This window comes from Girardinichthys multiradiatus, chromosome 14 (genome assembly GCF_021462225.1).
Source record: "Girardinichthys multiradiatus isolate DD_20200921_A chromosome 14, DD_fGirMul_XY1, whole genome shotgun sequence".
NCBI classification, from domain to species: Eukaryota; Metazoa; Chordata; class Actinopteri; order Cyprinodontiformes; family Goodeidae; genus Girardinichthys; species Girardinichthys multiradiatus.
Genome location: NC_061807.1, coordinates 2,786,087 through 2,804,546, shown reverse-complemented (window position 1 = coordinate 2,804,546; position 18,460 = coordinate 2,786,087). Strand labels below are relative to the sequence as shown.

General features: G+C 40.4%; 1 protein-coding gene and 1 long non-coding RNA gene across 2 annotated transcripts; both read left to right on the top strand.

The window, feature by feature from the left end:
* Positions 1-9,279: 9,279 nt before the first annotated feature.
* Positions 9,280-10,635, top strand: LOC124881185. The gene is made up of 3 exons (XR_007041561.1): positions 9,280-9,656; positions 9,943-10,083; positions 10,165-10,635. It is a non-coding gene; the product is annotated as an uncharacterized LOC124881185 (long non-coding RNA).
* A 3-nt stretch (positions 10,636-10,638) lies between these two features.
* Positions 10,639-14,496, top strand: LOC124881167. Its single transcript, XM_047386703.1, has 4 exons — positions 10,639-11,107; positions 11,227-11,328; positions 12,391-12,486; positions 12,926-14,496. Exon 4 carries the CDS (start codon positions 13,018-13,020, stop codon positions 13,963-13,965), a length of 948 nt encoding a protein of 315 aa, XP_047242659.1. The 5' UTR covers positions 10,639-11,107; positions 11,227-11,328; positions 12,391-12,486; positions 12,926-13,017; the 3' UTR covers positions 13,966-14,496.
* Positions 14,497-18,460: the final 3,964 nt, after the last annotated feature.

Sequence of the window (18,460 nt, the reverse complement as noted above, 5' to 3'; positions counted from 1 at the left end):
TTCTCAATATATAAACTTTATTGAATATAACAAAACAACATCCAGCTGTTTGTATTGTAACATCTCAGATGTTTCAAACATTTCTTCAACGTGAAAATCCTTAACTACGCAGTTCTTGTTTTCTTAAGGCACAAATTTAATGCATAAATTGCATCCATTAGCAGGTGTGTTGATGGTGCTGAATGCAGGAGTAGTAGCCATATATCTGAGGCTGACGAAAATTGTGAACTCTTCAGCCTTGACGAAAATCTGGTGCTTAACTAGGTGCTTCCTCAGATTAGAAGTATTCCTGCCACTGGCCTTGAACTTCACATCACAAATTTTACAGCAACCGTAATCTGTTTGAGCATTCAAACCTTAACCATTTTCCACTCTATTGTGTATTCTCATGTGTTTGTTTAAATGTCCTTTTTGGCTAAATCTTTGTCCACATAGATCACAACAGAAAGGTTTTTGTCCAGTGTGGATTCTCATGTGTTTGTTTAAACTTCCCTTTTCAGTAAATCTGTGTCCACACAGATCACAACAGAAAGGTTTCTGTCCAGTGTGGATTCTCATGTGTGTGTTTAAACTTGATTTACGGCTAAATCTTTGTCCACACAGATCACAACAGAAAGGTTTCTGTCCAGAATGGATTCTCATGTGTGTGTTTAAACTTCCTTTTTCAGTAAATCTGTGTCCACATAGATCACAAAAGAAAGGTTTTTGTCCAGTGTGGATTTTCATGTGTTTGTTTAAATGTTCTTTTCGGCTAAATCTTTGTCCACATAGATCACAACAGAAAGGCTTCTGTCCACGGTGGATTCTCATGTGTCTGTTTAAATCTCCTTTTCGGCTAAATCTTTGTTCACATAGATCACAACAGAAAGGCTTCTGTCCAGTGTGGATTCTCATGTGTCTGTTTAAACTTGATTTATGGCTAAATCTTTTTTCACATAGGTCACAACAGAAAGGTCTCTCTCCAGTGTGGATTCTCTTATGTATGTTTAAAGTGTATTTTCCAATAAAGGTTTTACCACAGTCTTCACAGCTAAACTTCACTCTTGTCTGGACTTTCTTTGGTGATTCCACAATTTTCTTCTCTGTGAAACATTTCTTCCCATCCAGTGAGCTTAAAGATAATATTTCTGAATTTATCATGTCTTTCTGAAGAAAGCCATGGTGAACAAAATGTTCAGCAAACTCAGGGGAGCTAAAAGGTTTGTTAATGTTTCCATCTGACTCAGGAGCTCTGCTGTCCTTCCAGTCATTGTCCATGTCCTTAGATTTCAGTCCAGAGTCTGACAGGTGTTTGAGATCAGAGACGGGGTGCTTTACATCATCTGCCTTTTCATCAGTGTCTTCAGTTTCTGAGGAAATGGAACCATCTCCATAATCTTGTATCGTGATGGATTCTTCTCCTCCATCGATGTCTTCTGGAAGCGCTCTGCCTTTAATTTGGTCTTGATAAAGCTGTGAGAGCAGAGGGGACTGTTTATCATCCTCACTCTTTATGGGAGTAGCCGTGACTGGAAACCTGATGACATCAATCTCCTCCTTCACATTGAGCTGCTCTCCCCACAGACTGGTGTAGACCTCCTCCTGTTCCTCCTTTATGTGGTGGGGCTTTGGGTCATGTAGGCCAGCACAAGTATGGTTTACAGGAGCTTCTTCTTTAACCATCAGCATCTGCTTAACATCTGCAGGAAACACTGAAACACATCATGCATATTAGAAAGTGTTTTGAATTCAGCCTGGACTGGGTGACTTTTTAATAAAGATATATTTAGGTGCTTTGGTTACATTAAATTCTATGATTTAATTACCATTTATTCCTATCTTTTTATTTTGCATTGCTGCTTCTTATGTCTGTTGATTTATGTCATGATCTTTTCACTTATTCTCAACAACAATATACCGAAACCATTTTAGTTATTTTTGTCTCCATTTCGCTCGTCTACGATTGTTTCCAGTGTGCCGCATAATTAATATTTTTAACTAGTTTCTATGTGGACTAATCAGGTTTTAAAGCAGGTACAATAAGCAATGAACACGTCAACTTTTTCTCTTTTTAAATATTTCTTTTAAAAACAAAGACATAGAATTCACACCAGATGTTGGCAACTATCAAATACTCCTCATATAATAAGAAATTAAAGCCAATTATTCCACAAAGAAAGTTAAGGGTTAAAACTTGGAATGACACAGAGAATAAGGATTTAACCTATGAAGAAATGGATCTTTGAAGGTGTATAAAAAGCCAACAACCATATCAAATCTGTCAGCATTTAGAAAGCATCTTTTATATGTTCAAATCAATATCAGCTGGTTTAAAATCTATTGATACCCTATAAGAAGGTTTCTTATTACTAAAGTATTGCACAGAGGGGTAAAACTGGTAAAAGGTCACAAAAAGGTCTTACTATTGCAAAACATACTAATGGCAATGATTACAGCTGCATTTCTAAGTTTCTGACTGTTCCAGTGAGTGCTGCTGCAACCATAATCCTGAAGTGGAAAGGACAATTTCACCGTAGACCAGTCAAAGTCAGGTGCCCCTAGAAAGATGTCTGGTCTTCTGGTTTAAGGTAGCTGTAATTAAACGTTTACTTAAGAAACCTTCGCTTGATCTAGGTGACATAATAAATGAATTACAGACCTATATCCAATCTACCGTTCTCATCTAAAATTGTTGAGAAAATAGTTGCTAATCAAATGTGTGAACATTTACACAGCAATGATTTGTTTGAAGAGTTTCATTCAGGTTTCAGAGCTCATCATAGCACTGAAACAGCTCTGCTGAAAGTCACTAATGATATTCTTATGGCCTCAGATAATGGACTTGTGTCTGTACTTGTCCTGTTAGATCTCAGTGCTGCATTTGAAAGTCGATCACAATATTCTCTTAGAAAGGCAGGAACATGGTGTAGGGATCAGGGGAACAGCACTAGGCTGGTGTCAACCTTACCTGTCTGATAGATTCCAGTTTATTCATGTAAATGAGAAATCATCTTTAAACTCCAGGGTTAACTATGGAGTACCACAGGGTTCAGTACTTGAGCCAAGTCTCTTTCCTATATGTATGCTTCCAATAGGTAAAATTATCAGGCAGCATGGGATAAAAATTTCCCTGTTATGTTGATGATACTCAGATTTACTTATCCACAAATCCTGATGATAAGATCCAAGATGGCGCCGACGATGGCAGCCTCGGAGCTTTGCTCTCTCTTTGTTTTTGTATTTTGCGTGTTTTTATGTTTTTCGAGCCACAGTACTGTGGTCTCAGGCCACAATTCTGTGGTCTCATTCAGCAGAGAGGAACTTCTCAACATCAGAGAGTCCTCTCTTGGGATTTTTTCACCATCTTTCATTGATCCGGGTTCACTGAGCTCCTGGCAAGCGGAGCTGTGGTGCTATACTGTGCCGAAAGCGCCGGAGGGCAAAGCGAGTTGGTAAAGTTCCGCAAAAGAGGACTTCGCACACCACTGCCTTCAATCCACCTGGCAAATGTCCACTCTCTAAGCAACAAGATGGACGAGCTGCTTCTTCTCACTGGTAAAAACATGGACCTCCACGGATCAGCGGTTCTCTGCTTTACCGAGACATGGCTGAGTGAAAACATCCCGGACCGCGCACTGCTGTTGCTGGACTTCCAGCTGTTCAGAGCGGATCGCAGTGCAGAGCTATCAGGGAAGAAGCGAGGAGGCAGAATCTGCTTCTATATAAATGAAGGTTGTTGCAGAGACGTAAAAGTGCTGCGGAAAACATGTAGTCCGGATCTGGAGTAATTTTCCATAATCTGTAAACCGTTTTATTCACCGAGAGAGTTTTCCTCGTTTATAATAATCGCCTCATATTTTCCACCGCATGGCTGCCCTTCTAAAGCGGACAAACATCTTGCTGAGCTGATTATAGATGTGGAGAAAAAATACACGGACTCTTTCATCATAATACTGGGAGATTTTAACAAAGCAAACCTCTCCAATGAACTCCCCAAATACAGACAGCATATTAAGTGTCCCAACAGAGACAAAAACACACTGGACCATTGTTACACAGCTTTAAATGACTCATATCATGCTGTTACCAGGGCTGCTCTGGGTTTCTCAGATCATTCTCTTATCCACCTCATCCCAACCTAAAGACAGAGACTAAGAGCTTCCAAACCCAAGGTTCACACTGTTAAGAAGTGGACTGAGGAATCAAATCCGATGCTACAGGCCTGCTTTGAATGCACAGACCGGACTGTTTTTGAAACCTCAGCCACTGACTTAAACCAACTAACTGATGTGGTGACATCATACATCAGTTTCTGTGAGGACATGTGTGTGCAGACCAAGACCTTCTGCACCTTTGGGAACAACCAGCCATGGTTTACTCCACATCTCAGGAATCTGAGCAGGGATAAGGAAGAAGCTCACAGCAGTGGAGATTGGGCGAGGTACAGGCAGGCCAGGAACAAACTAACAAAGGAGATCAAAGCAGCCAAGAAAAGCTACAGTGAGAAGCTGAAGAACAGCCTTTCTACTGGTGACAGTTCGGTTGTATGGACTGGTCTGAGAAACCCCCACCCTTCTTGAACAGAGTCCTCGCCTGGCCAACCTGGCTTCTACTCCAGATATGACAGGAAGCCATTCACACCTCAAACCATCTCCTCCACATCCCATTCAGGAACAAATTCTTCCCATAGAGCAACCAACCACCTACCTTCAGATCCTCTGCCTGGACTAAAGATTTCAGAGGATGATGTAAACAGGCTCTTTCCGCGCATGAAAACAAAGAAAGCTGGAGGACCTGATAACGTCTCCCCATCATGCCTGAAAGCCTGTGCAAATCAACTTGCTCCGATCTTCACCCGGATCTTCAACAAATCACTGGAGAAGTGTGAGGTCCCCTCCTGCCTCAAACAATCCACCATCATCCCGGTACCCAAGAAACCCACCATCCTAGGATTAAATGACAATAGGCCTGTAGCCCTGACGTCTGTGGTCATGAAATCCTTTGAGCAGCTGGTGTTGAAGCACCTGAAGGACATCACAGGCCCCCTGCTGGACCCCCTGCAGTTTGCTTACCGAACAGGTTGGCAGACAATGCTGTCAACTTAGGCCTACACTTCATCCTGCAACACCTCAACCACCCAGGGACGTACGCCAGGATCCTGTTTGTAGACTTCAGCTCGGACTTCAACACCATCATACCAGACATTCTCCACCAGAAGTTCACTGAGCTCAACATCCCAGCCTCCACCTGTCAGTGGATCAACAGCTTCCTGACGGACCGACAGCAGTAAGGGAGACTGGGTAGCATCTTCTCCCGATCCAGATCAATAAGTACTGGTGCCCCCCAGGGGTGTGTGCTATCCCCACTCCTCTTCTCCTTGTACACAAATGACTGCACCTCATTGGACTCGTCCGTGAAACTCCTTAAGTTTGCAGATGACACCATTGTCATTGGACGGGACGGTTATGAGTCCGCATACAGACAGCAGGTGGATCGGCTGGTCCACTGGTGCGGTCAGAACTACCTTGAACTCAACCCACTCAAGACTGTGGAAATGGTGGTGGACTTTCGGAGAACACCACCCCCATACTCCCCCTCACCATCCTCAACAACACTGTATCGGCCATGGACCACTTCAGGTTCTTAGGAACCACCATCTCTGAGGACCTGAGATGGTCTTCACACATAGACACTGTTCGAAAGAAGGCCCAGCAGAGACTGTACTTCCTGAGGCAACTCAAGAAGTTCAACCTTCCACAGGAGCTGCTGGTCAATACTACTCTCCAAATTTGCATTATTTGCTGTTATTTCAGCGTCTAACTTTATGTTCTCTCTCTTTTCTCTTCCTAGAAGCGACACCTAGCCTGACTCTGTATCTACCTGTGACACCTTCCTGGAGGGGGGCATCGGCCAAGCTTCTGCTGCCAACAACTTGATGTTTACCTTCTACCGATGATACACTTGGCCCTCTCTTTTAGTGTTAAACCCTATCTTTCTCCTAGACGTAGCTACTGACTGAGCTTTTACTGTGACTAACTACTAACCACTGTGACTAAATTTATGTGCTCTCTTTCATACTCATACATGCCTGCTGAGTATGAGGGATGCTGCAAAGTCAATGACAGCGACTGTCCATCGTATCTACATGCTAATCCAGGAGGAATGAATGCTGCAAGTCACTGACTCGATGCAATCTGCTAGGTTTCCTTAGACAGTTATTTATTTAAATTTGTAAAAAAAACATTCTAACTCTGACTACACTGTTTGAAAGTCAGGATTAACTGGAATGTATGTACCTGACTTGAAATCTGTATGATTTGATTGATTTGACTTTGTAAAGTGCCTTAAGATTCAATTCAATTCAATTCAAAAATACTTTATTGATCCCAAAGGGAAATTAAATGTTGTTATAGCTCATATTATGAAGGTTTCTTCAAAGAGCCATTGTAGATGCTGATGGCTGTGGGCAGGAAGGATCTCCTGTAGCGCTCCGTCCTACAGCAGATCTGAAGAAGCCTCTGACTGAAGACACTCTGTTGTTGTAGGACAGTCTCATGAAGAGGATGCTCAGGGCTCTCCATAATGTTCTTCATTTTATGAAGAATCCGTCTTTCCACAATGATCTCCAGAGGTTCCAAAGGAGTCCCCTGAACAGAGCCAGCCTTTTTTATCAGCTGTTGAGCTTTTTTAAGTCCCTGGCTCTGATGCTGCTTCTGCAGCAGATGATGGCAGAAGAGATCACACTCTCCACAACAGACTTATAGAAAATATGCAGCATCTTGCTGCAAACACCAAAGGACCTAAGCTTTCTCAATAAGTACAGTCTGCTCTGTCCCTTCTTGTAGATGTCTTCACAGTTGCATCTCCACTCTAGTCTGTTGTCCAGGTGAACACCGAGGTATTTATACTCTTCCACCACCTCCACTTCTTCTCCCATGATAGAAATAGTTTTTGACTTATTCCTGTTTCTCTTAAAATCTACAGTCATCTCCTTTGTTTTAGTCACGTTCAAAATGAGATGATTGCTTCCACACCATCCCACAAAGCGGTCCACCACCTTCCTGTACTCAGCTTCTTGTCCATCTCTGATCCACCCCACGACTGCAGAATCATCCGAGTATTTCTGCAGATGACAGGAGTCTGTCTTGTACTGGAAGTCTGAGGTGTACAGAGTGAAAAGGAATGGTGAGAGTACAGTCCCCTGTGGTGTTCCTGTGCTGCTGACTACCTGGTTAGACTCATAACCCTTCAGTCTCACAAACTGTGGTCTGTTTGTCAGGTAGTCTTTGATCCAGGAGATTGATCCAGAAGATGACATGTGTTGTGAATTGGCGCTATATAAATAAAACTGAATTCTGACAGAGGAGTGAAAAGAATAATCAAACAATTTGTCCAAGAGTCAAGGAGCACTCACAGAAATCCTAAGAAAGACCTGAAAAAGCAGGTACAGTTTTTCCCCAATTTGTTATGTTTTACACTGCAATGGTCTTCAGAATGGGTTCATACACAGAGGAGGCAGAGAATAACAAGCGTACTAGAAGGCTTGAGGCAAGACGAGGAGGTACGAGCAGGCAGGCAAAAGAGCAGACATGGAAGGCTTGGTCCAACAAGTGTTTAGCAAGGATCATAGATGTAGCAACGGAAACTGGATCATACACAATAAGTTGATCATGAAAACTGCTGGAACGCTGTGGCAAGGCCAAGAAATTATCTGGCATCGGAGAAGAAACGGGTGAGTGAAATGATCAGACAATTGTACTAAGCTGAGCAACATGGCCGATCAAAAATCATGACACTAAGTCCTACTACGGTTTTCTGAAAACATATCGTTGATTGTTTTGATTTGATAATGAAACCTTTGAATGTCAAATGTTTGATGTTGAACTTCATTACCTGAGAAACTTTATGTTTAGAAAAAACAAAATAAGCCAATATTGCCTTTATGGTCTGGCTGCTGGCTCCCGTATAGCTATCCGTGGTTGCCATGGCAGAAATCTGTGCTATGAAATGTGCTATGTTCCTGTCTCCCAGCCTCTTTAGAAAGATCGGTTTAGAACCAGCTCTTACCAGTTTACTTCAGAGGATTATCAATGTAATTAGATTTGTTTTTGTGCTTGACTCTGTATCATTGTAATGTTTTTCTTCATGTACAGCGCTTTGAATGCCTTGTGGCTGAGAAGTGTATATATATATATATATATATATATATATATATATATATATATATATATATATATATACATATTCAATTCAAAAATCCTTTATTAATCCCAAAGGGAAATTAAATATAATTAAATTAGATATATTTAATATATATAATTGAAACACTAAAAATAAATGATGTGATATATCATGATAATTAAAGTGTTATTAATATTATTTTCTCTGTTCTAGGAGAGAAACTTCACTGATCCAGAGGCCCAGACCAATGATCCACCCAGTGCCACCTTATAACCACTTGGTGAGTAGAGAAAATATAGAACAACTGCAATGGGAGGATTTGTAGTTGAATTTAAGTTATGTTAACTTTTATTTAAAGTTCTTCAACGTATTTTAAGTTTTTATTTATTTATTTAAAAACCCTGATATTAAGTGGTGTTTCTCTGTATTTAGAACATCAGAAAATGTTTATGGGGACGATGTTTTGAAGTAATTAAGAAACTATATCATGCAGTCTGTTGTTTCAATGCTAATACAGCCGCTATGTATAGTTGCATTTTTTTGTAAGGATAACCTTTATTAATATGACTCATAGCTGTTTCTCACACTTATACTATAATAATATAAAGCTTAAGTTATAATGTTTCCCTTTTGTTATGTGAAAATGTGAAGCGCTGTGAATATTTTCCTGATGCTCTGTAAGTATTTGTTCATATATCACAAGTCATATCGTCATCACACTATTAGACACTGTTATCACACATCACAGGTTTCTCTAATATCGTGCAGCCCTATTAATTAGTTTCTAAACAAACTTGTATCGGTGTCGAAGGACAACAAACCAATCAAAATGGCGGACGTGGGTCGTTCCCACCGAGTAACGAAGCGTTTACCGTTTTAAGTCTATGATGAACATTTGGACTTTAAGAAGCTAATCCATTAGTCACCTAAAATGTTCCTAAACTGTAACTGACATGAAAACATACAAACCTAATCTGTGCAGCAGAACTTTAGGGTTGAAATCAGCCTCCAGGATGTTGAGACGCTGCTGATCTTCTTTGTCCTCTTTAGCTGTTTGGGAAATCTCTCCCACTGCTGCACTCTGCCACCGTTTGAGCTGCTGTCTCCACATCTTTGTTGTTAGCTTCTCTTCAAAAGATCCTTTAACAGTTACTGAGTAGTTATAACTCGGCTTCGATCCAAACTCTAGAGATGGAACATTTGAAGCAAAGCTTCGAGGAGTTTACAGAGTAAAAAGGTTCAATGCTTGTGTTGTCTTGCGGTAAACCACGTGACCGATGACAAACGATGTCTCGCATTTCCGTGGACACGTCACTGCTTCATTTCGCGTGTGGAAGTTCAAAATAAAAGCGCGATGACACTTGTTGCTTCGTGGGTTGTTGTAGTGGTTTGGTCGCACATCAGCAGAAATAGGAGCATCTGAGAAGAATGGAGGCAACAAAAAAAGGAAAACTTCTCCCATCTGGAAGTAATTTGAAATGTGTGCTCAAAACAAGGTTTGTGTAAAGTGTGTTTGCAGCACATTACCTGATTTTATTTGCATCATTACCAATAATTCTGTATCAATGAACTTTCATCTTTGTATTTCAGGTGAAGTGTTTGTTGTGCGCCAGAGAGCTGGTATACAATAATAACACCTCATCAATGTTTAGGCATTTCAGAGCCATACATGAAAAAGAAAAGACACACACTTCAAATCAAACGCAGACACCAGCCTGAGTATGACATATATCTTATAGGTTTATTTAAATTGTTTGTGATTTATTTTCATGCATCATACAGGTTCCAGAAAGCAGGTGTTGGATGATGCTGTGATCAATCTTATTGTAAAAGATTCACAGCCCTTTACTGTTGTGGAAGACGAGGCGTTCAGGGAACTTGTTCATTTGCTGGATCCCTCCTATGTTCTCCCTACTAGAAAAGGTTTATGTGTGTACACAACAAGATCAAATGTAGTGCTAACAAATAATTGCAGTAATTTCAATTAATTTACTTTCCTTCAAGGCATTAAAGAAGATGGTGGAGGAAAAATATGAAAAAAGTAAAAGGCCAAAGAGGACATGCAGAAGGTGTTTCCTGTGAGCCTGACAGCAGATATGTGGACATCAATAAATATGGAGGTGTACCTGGCAATAACATGCCACTTTGTTGATGCAGATGACAAACTGGGCATTGTGCTGCTTGGAGTTGAACATTTCCCTCATAGTCACACATCAGAAAATCTGGCAAAGGTAGTTCATACCCACATGGAGGAGTGGGGAATAACTAATAAGGTTACCTGCCTAGTCACTGATGCTGCATCAAACATGATTGCATGTGTTAAGGCCTTAAGGATCAGGCACTCTGTGTGCATTGCTCATGCACTGAATGTGTTGGTAAGAAAAACATTTGACCTGGTCCCTGTTCTCCGTGACCTTCGGAAATACGGCAAACGAATTGTAACATATTTTCACTCAAGTACCAAAGGTAAAGAAAAGCTAGAAGTAGTACAGATACAGATAGGAAGACAGTCACAAAAGCTTATCACTGATGTGGACACAAGCTGGAATAGCATAACCTCACTATCTTGTCAGGAGTATCAAACAATTGAGGAGTGCTTACCTGTATTATTCCCTTTTTACCAGACAACATTAGAGCTCCCACAAGAGAGAAGGGTCTCAACCTCAAAGATAACCCTTAATGAACATTCTGCACCATGCAGTACTTGCAAAATCAGCAAATATCACCAGTGTTGCTAAACTTCTTTCAGACAACCTTTTAAGACATGTCAGAGAACATGTGGCAAGTATAGAATCCCTAAGCATAATGACAGTGGCCACATTACTTGACCCCAGGTTTAAAACTCTTGCCTTTCTCAGCCAAAAATCTGAATGTACGGCACTAATAACCAGCAGTGAAGCTTCACTTCCACATCCATCAGATGCAGGAGAAGGCACCAACAACTCTAGTGAGTTTTTATTTATTCTGTAAATTCCTTGACCTTGACTTATTACTACTGCTGTATTTCAGCTCCTGGTGTTGTATGATTATATTTAGTTTTTTTTTGTTTGTGTTTGCTATTTATAGGTGAACTGTGGTGTCTGCTAGATGAAACAGTGGACCAGAAGAGATAAAGCTCCAATGGCAAAGCAGATGCCATAGTAGAGGTGGAGCGATACCTGGCAGAAGGTAACTTGAGAAGACATCAGGACCCCCTGGAGTGCTGGCTTACATGAAAACATGTGTATCCCTACTTGCACCGCATGTCACAGGGGTTCCTATATTCACCAGCATCCTCAGTGCCTTGCAAGAGTGTGTTTTCCAAGGCTGGGGAGGTCATCAGCCGACGAAGAAACTGCCTTCAACCACAAACAGTGAAATAAGTTTTGTTCTTGAATAAAAATAATTAACACCCAAATACCCATCCACCAGCAATTTCACATTTAGTTGTTTGATCAGCAAGGACACATCAGTCTCACCCTGGAGAAACAGACTGAATGCTATTAAAAGAGTGAAATTCTGTGTGCAGCTAACTATAAAAGATCTGAAGCAGAAGTCCCAGAAAAAGAATTCAAGTTTTTCAGGAAAGAAGTCACAAACACAAAGCATACAGTGTATCTTTATTGTCAAATCAGTCCACATAAAAATTATATCACATAAAAGAAAACTATTACCACAGACGTCAGCGTATTAGCAGAATTATTTTGGGTATAAATCATCATAAATCAAGAACTAAAAATAAATGACACATGGGTTTTAAAAAAAACAACTTCGTGACAATACTGCAAACACTGCCATATTCTGATATTTGAAGTATGAAGGCTGTCACAGTGTCTGTGCAGCAGCGGATGTTACTAATGAGAAATGAATGAAGCATCAAGTAATGAACCTTTAGGCAAAACAATATGCTGGAAAGCTTAATTGCTTCATGAGGCTTCATCACTAGCCAAGTCTTCTTTGTCTTCTTCTTTGCTGTTGGCAGACAACAATTTGGTGCATTACCACCACCAACTGGTGAGGAGTGTGAATCAGGATAAGCACAGTCCAAAAGAAATATGACCAGATCAACGCTAGGATGCATATGTGCACTGTCTGTTAGTGTATCATAAATTAAAGTTATATCTCTGATCTTTCTCTCTAATGTAGTTAAATCGACATCAGAATCTGGTAAAATCCAGGGTGGTATTATCATTACTGGCACTATCGGACTGTTGTCTAAATGATTTATTTCTAACTGTCTCTTACCGAAAGAGGAAGAACGTCATCAGAGATGGCTGTCAGCGATCAGGAGGGCTAACTGGACGCCGACTGCAAGTAGCCGTCTGTGCAGTGCACATTTTGTATCATGTGAGTTTCAAAGCACGTCAGGAGAGCTAGCTCAAGCTACTGCCAACTGGATTTAATGTCTTGAACATATTTTTCAGAAAATTAAGTGATTAGAATGAAACTGATTAGACACCGTGTGCAACAAATGCATTTGATATGAAGATCGGAATATTTAGCTTCAGAGATTGCAGTTGTTAGCTTAGATATCTGTCTACAGCAGGATCTTTGAGATTAATGTAGTATTTTTACATTTCATTCAATTGAACTTACGCAACATAATGACAGTAAAATATACAGCAACAGAAGTTGAAACCTTACAGTATTACAAGCTAATAAGCTTGATGATATATTGTGCTGATCTTAGATTAACCTAGCAAGATGTTTAATTTCTCTGGTTTCTTCGTTGTAGCTGCTTTGGACACAGACCTAGTTACATTAACTGAAACCTTTGTCTCATCAGGTACAAAAAGCCAAAACCCACTAAGCCCAGACTACGTGCCAACAATATTTCCTCATCTAAGTTCTCCAAACAAGCGAAAGAGGATTTATCAAATGGCCAGGTTTGAACACACTCAAGCTCTAAAAAGAAAAAGAGCAGTGATTGATGCTGACAGAGGAGAGACGGGAAAAGCAGAGGACAGACAGGAGGTGGATGGCAATGACCAGCAGGATGGAGGAGAAGACAGACAGGAGGTTGGATTGGCAATGGATGGTTCCTGTACCAATATTTCTTGCCAAGTCACAATTAAAAGACTCAATGAAGAATGTATGAGATTAAGGACTGAAATCTGTAAACTCAAGGGTGAAGTAGATTCATTAACATTCAGTAAAGAAAGTTTCCAAGGCAAAGTCAATAAGTTAACTGGCCTGCCTTCTTACTGTAAATTGATTGTTGTATTCTCTTTTATATCACCATTACTTAATGTTAAGTCATGTTTGTCACCTTTTCAGCAGTTTTTACTAACATTAAAGCGCTTGAGAATGAATTTACCACTTTTTTTCCTAGGTCATTGTTTTCATACATCAACATCAACTGCTAGTAGGGTTTTCAACAACACACTGAATGTTATGTATTTCCGGCTGTGTAATATTATAAGGTGGCCAAGCAGAGATCAGATTTTAATTAGTCTTCCCATGTGTTACAGAAAAAACTTCAAAAATTGCACTAGTATTATTGACTGCTTTGAGATATTAATTGAAAGACCTAAAGAGATGAGAGCACGTGCACAAACCTATTTACAATATAAACATCATAATACAGTTAAGTATCTCATTTCCATAACACTACAAGGGGTCATTAGCTTTGTTTCAAAAGGTCGGGGTGGTAGGACAAGTGATAAGTATGTGACGGAGCATAGTGGATATCTTGAACTGTTGTCCCCTGGGGATGTGGTTCTTGCTGACAGAGGGTTTAATGTAGCAGATTCTGTAGGACTTGTCAATGCACAACTCAAGATACCTGCCTTTACCAAAGGAAAAGCACAGCTTCACCCAGAATAAATCGAGTCATCGAGAGGACTGGCAGCTGTGCGCATCCATGTGGAGAGAATTATAGGAATTGTAAGGAATAAGTACTCTATTTTGCAAGGAACCATACCCATATCACTTTGTTATTCAGCCTCAGATGGACTCACGCCACTAGACAAAATGGTAAAAGTGTGTTGTGCCCTCTGTAATCTTTGCCATCCTGTTGTTCCACCAGAGTGATGACATGCAGAATTAAACATCCCAACCCACAAAGTATTTCATTTTGAAATAAATCTGACTTTTGTTGATCAAACAATATACTTATTTCATTATTACAATATTTAATGTTTTAAAGGTTTACTACTGAAGAGAAACATGAGAAACATGTCATCATTTTTCAATTGTGATTTTAATAACGCACAAAATTAAGACAGGATTAAAAACAAGACAAGAAAATCATCCCACGTCCTCATCTTCCTCTCCTCACAATGTAGATTTTATTTGCAGTAGTTCAACTTGAAATGAAATATACACTGAAAGAAGTGATGGAAAGAGGATAGTAAGGAGGAGAGGAAGGAAGGGAAGGAGAGAGGCAGGAAGAGAGGTTGAATATTCTGATTCCAATTCTCTTGTTACAATACATCAAAATAACAGAATTGGAATTAGAATATCCCTCCTCTCCCACTGCCTCTCCTCTTCCCTCCTCATCTATGCTTGTCCCTCTCCTCAGTGTAGATTTTATTTTAAGCATATCATTAGAATAAGAACAATGGGGAATAAAGAAGGCAGGTTAAACACAACTTTAAAAGATCACAAGACAATCGCAGTACCTTAATAATAAGGTATTTCGACTTAGTTGGAAAATAACCCGAAGTGGGATTACTGGAATGACACCATGTTTATAAGTGGAAAACTCTGGCATCAGAACAAAAGGAAACAAAACCTTAGGCTAAATATTATTGAATATATTTTTGTTATGTTAGCTTTGTACAATGTCTGTTGCATAACAGTGTAGTTCCTCAGTTTTGCTTTATCTTCCTGCATTCATAACATTTCCACACTTTTGGAACCCTTGTCATCTGCAAGCAAGACTTGTGAAAGTGTGTCCTCGCTTGCATAGTTTTGATGCGCAGATGACTACATCCTCTGGAGCTCCCTGTGGTTCACCACAGTAGCATCCTGAATGTGGCTGTTTCTCTGAGATTGGGGAGACCACTGTGCGTGGTACCGTGTAGTACTTTCCCAAAAGTTCTGGCAGAAGTCTAGTTTTGATGAACTGCACTACTCTGCTGTACGTCTCACTGAAGAACACGTCATCAAACTGAATGCGTTGTATAAACATTTCAGTGGGACTCCACACAACAAAGTCACAATACTGTACACCTGCAATACGCATTTGGGCTTGAACTTGTGACATGTATTTGTGATTTGCCTTCAGTGTCATCACATTGTCCTTTTCCACTAGACAGAAGTTTGTGTCAGTGTTACAGCTGTTGGCAAGAGAGCTATTCTTGAGGGTAAAGGGACATTTTATTTCAAGCACACATTTACCATGGCAGACATATGTAATGATCCCATCTGGCAATGCACCGATCCATGGCAAAGATGTGTTTATGATGAGACATGCTGTTGTCACCTGGAAATGTGTGATGATCTTGCAACGCTTTGATGTAATGTATCCTTGCTACTGGCTCACTTAGATTTCCCCATCTAGAAAAATGATGTTACACATGAATTAGATTGACTCCTACTTACAACAATCACAACCTAGAGTATACTACTTCACATCTAAAACCTGTGCATTAGCAGTTATGCAAACATGATCTAACTATGCATTGTATACATTTTCTAACTGTGTAATTACCTGACTTTTCGACAGAGCAGAAATGAAATAGTGGAAGTGTTAGGACTGGGATCTTATCTTGAGCTTGCATCACTTAAGTCTTTGAAGTGTAATGATAATAACTTTGTTACTCTGCAATATCCCTTAAACATTAAATAAAAACCAACCCTGAGTAAACCTGGTTTGTTATGTAGCCTTTCCATACGCACTTCTGTCTTTACCTCACTGACTCAGTAGAAACCTGACAGGATCGAGGGTAACAAATCCTTTTAATCAAGGATATGCCACTGTCCGTCCTGCCTGCCTCATGGAAGACCGATGCTGTGACTCTGCCTGCACTTTGCTCAAACCACACCTTGCTGGCTGACTGTTCTCTAGTTGCCTTTTCTACTGAAAATGACTGCAAGATGTTTTGAACACTGAAGGTTAGTTAAATGCAGTTTTTAATGGTGATACATCTGTTTATATTAGTGTTAAGCCAGGGGTCTGCAACCTTTACGATCCAAATTTGCCCTCGGCCCAGCTAAATAACACTCTTTTAGAGCCACAAATGTTACATGACCTTTTAAGTAAAAAGTAGTTTTTTAAAAAGGTCTTCAGGAAAAAAAAACATTAGTTGGTTCTTTTTTATTTTTAGCCTATGTTATCAAGACCCACTGTGGAAGATCCAAAGAGCCACTGGTGGCTTTGTAGCCTTAGGTTGCGGACCCTTGTGTTAAGCAAAGTACAAATAGTATACTTAATACCAGTACTTACCCAATATGCATTTACCAGAAGCTTTTACCAAAAGTGTAGTAATCTTAGTGAGTATACCAATAATATAAAAAATAAGGAAGTGCTTTACAAATTTAGTGAAGAATTAGACAGCCAATGTACATACCACTTTTACCGTTAGCTGAAGATCATCAAAGACCTTTTCACTCTCTACCAGTAGTGATGATAAATCTGCTTGTAATCTTGCATTCGAGAAGAGACTTGTCAGAGGTTGTGGCAAGTTCAGTTGGACAGTCTTTGGTATGTACAGGTCCTTCTCAAAATATTAGCATATTGTGATAAAGTTCATTATTTTCCATAATGTCATGATGAAAATTTAACATTCATATATTTTAGATTCATTGCACACTAACTGAAATATTTCAGGTCTTTTATTGTCTTAATACGGATGATTTTGGCATACAGCTCATGAAAACCCAAAATTCCTATCTCACAAAATTAGCATATTTCATTTGACCAATAAAAGAAAAGTGTTTTTAATACAAAAAACGTCAACCTTCAAATAATCATGTACAGTTATGCACTCAATACTTGGTCGGGAATCCTTTGGCAGAAATGACTGCTTCAATGCGGCGTGGCATGGAGGCAATCAGCCTGTGGCACTGCTGAGGTCTTATGGAGGCCCAGGATGCTTCGATAGCGGCCTTTAGCTCATCCAGAGTGTTGGGTCTTGAGTCTCTCAACGTTCTCTTCACAATATCCCACAGATTCTCTATGGGGTTCAGGTCAGGAGAGTTGGCAGGCCAATTGAGCACAGTGATACCATGGTCAGTAAACCATTTACCAGTGGTTTTGGCACTGTGAGCAGGTGCCAGGTCGTGCTGAAAAATGAAATCTTCATCTCCATAAAGCTTTTCAGCAGATGGAAGCATGAAGTGCTCCAAAATCTCCTGATAGCTAGCTGCATTGACCCTGCCCTTGATAAAACACAGTGGACCAACACCAGCAGCTGACACGGCACCCCAGACCATCACTGACTGTGGGTACTTGACACTGGACTTCTGGCATTTTGGCATTTCCTTCTCCCCAGTCTTCCTCCAGACTCTGGCACCTTGATTTCCGAATGACATGCAGAATTTGCTTTCATCTGAAAAAAGTACTTTGGACCACTGAGCAACAGTCCAGTGCTGCTTCTCTGTAGCCCAGGTCAGGCGCTTCTGCCGCTGTTTCTGGTTCAAAAGTGGCTTGACCTGGGGAATGCGTCACCTGTAGCCCATTTCCTGCACACGCCTGTGCACGGTGGCTCTGGATGTTTCTACTCCAGACTCAGTCCACTGCTTCCGCAGGTCCCCCAAGGTCTGGAATCGGCCCTTCTCCACAATCTTCCTCAGGGTCCGGTCACCTCTTCTCGTTGTGCAGCGTTTTCTGCCACACTTTTTCCTTCCCACAGACTTCCCACTGAGGTGCCTTGATACAGCACTCTGGGAACAGCCTATTCGTTCAGAAATTTCTTTCTGTGTCTTACCCTCTTGCTTGAGGGTGTCAATAGTGGCCTTCTGGACAGCAGTCAGGTCGGCAGTCTTACCCATGATTGGGGTTTTGAGTGATGAACCAGGCTGGGAGTTTTAAAGGCCTCAGGAATCTTTTGCAGGTGTTTAGAGTTAACTCATTGATTCAGATGATTAGGTTCATAGCTCGTTTAGAGACCCTTTTAATGATATGCTAATTTTGTGAGATAGGAATTTTGGGTTTTCATGAGCTGTATGCCAAAATCATCCGTATTAAGACAATAAAAGACCTGAAATATTTCAGTTAGTGTGCAATGAATCTAAAATATATGAATGTTAAATTTTCATCATGACATTATGGAAAATAATGAACTTTATCACAATATGCTAATATTTTGAGAAGGACCTGTATTTGTCAGTGACCCGCGATGACAGACAAAATAGCCGTTCTGTTGGGATTTCC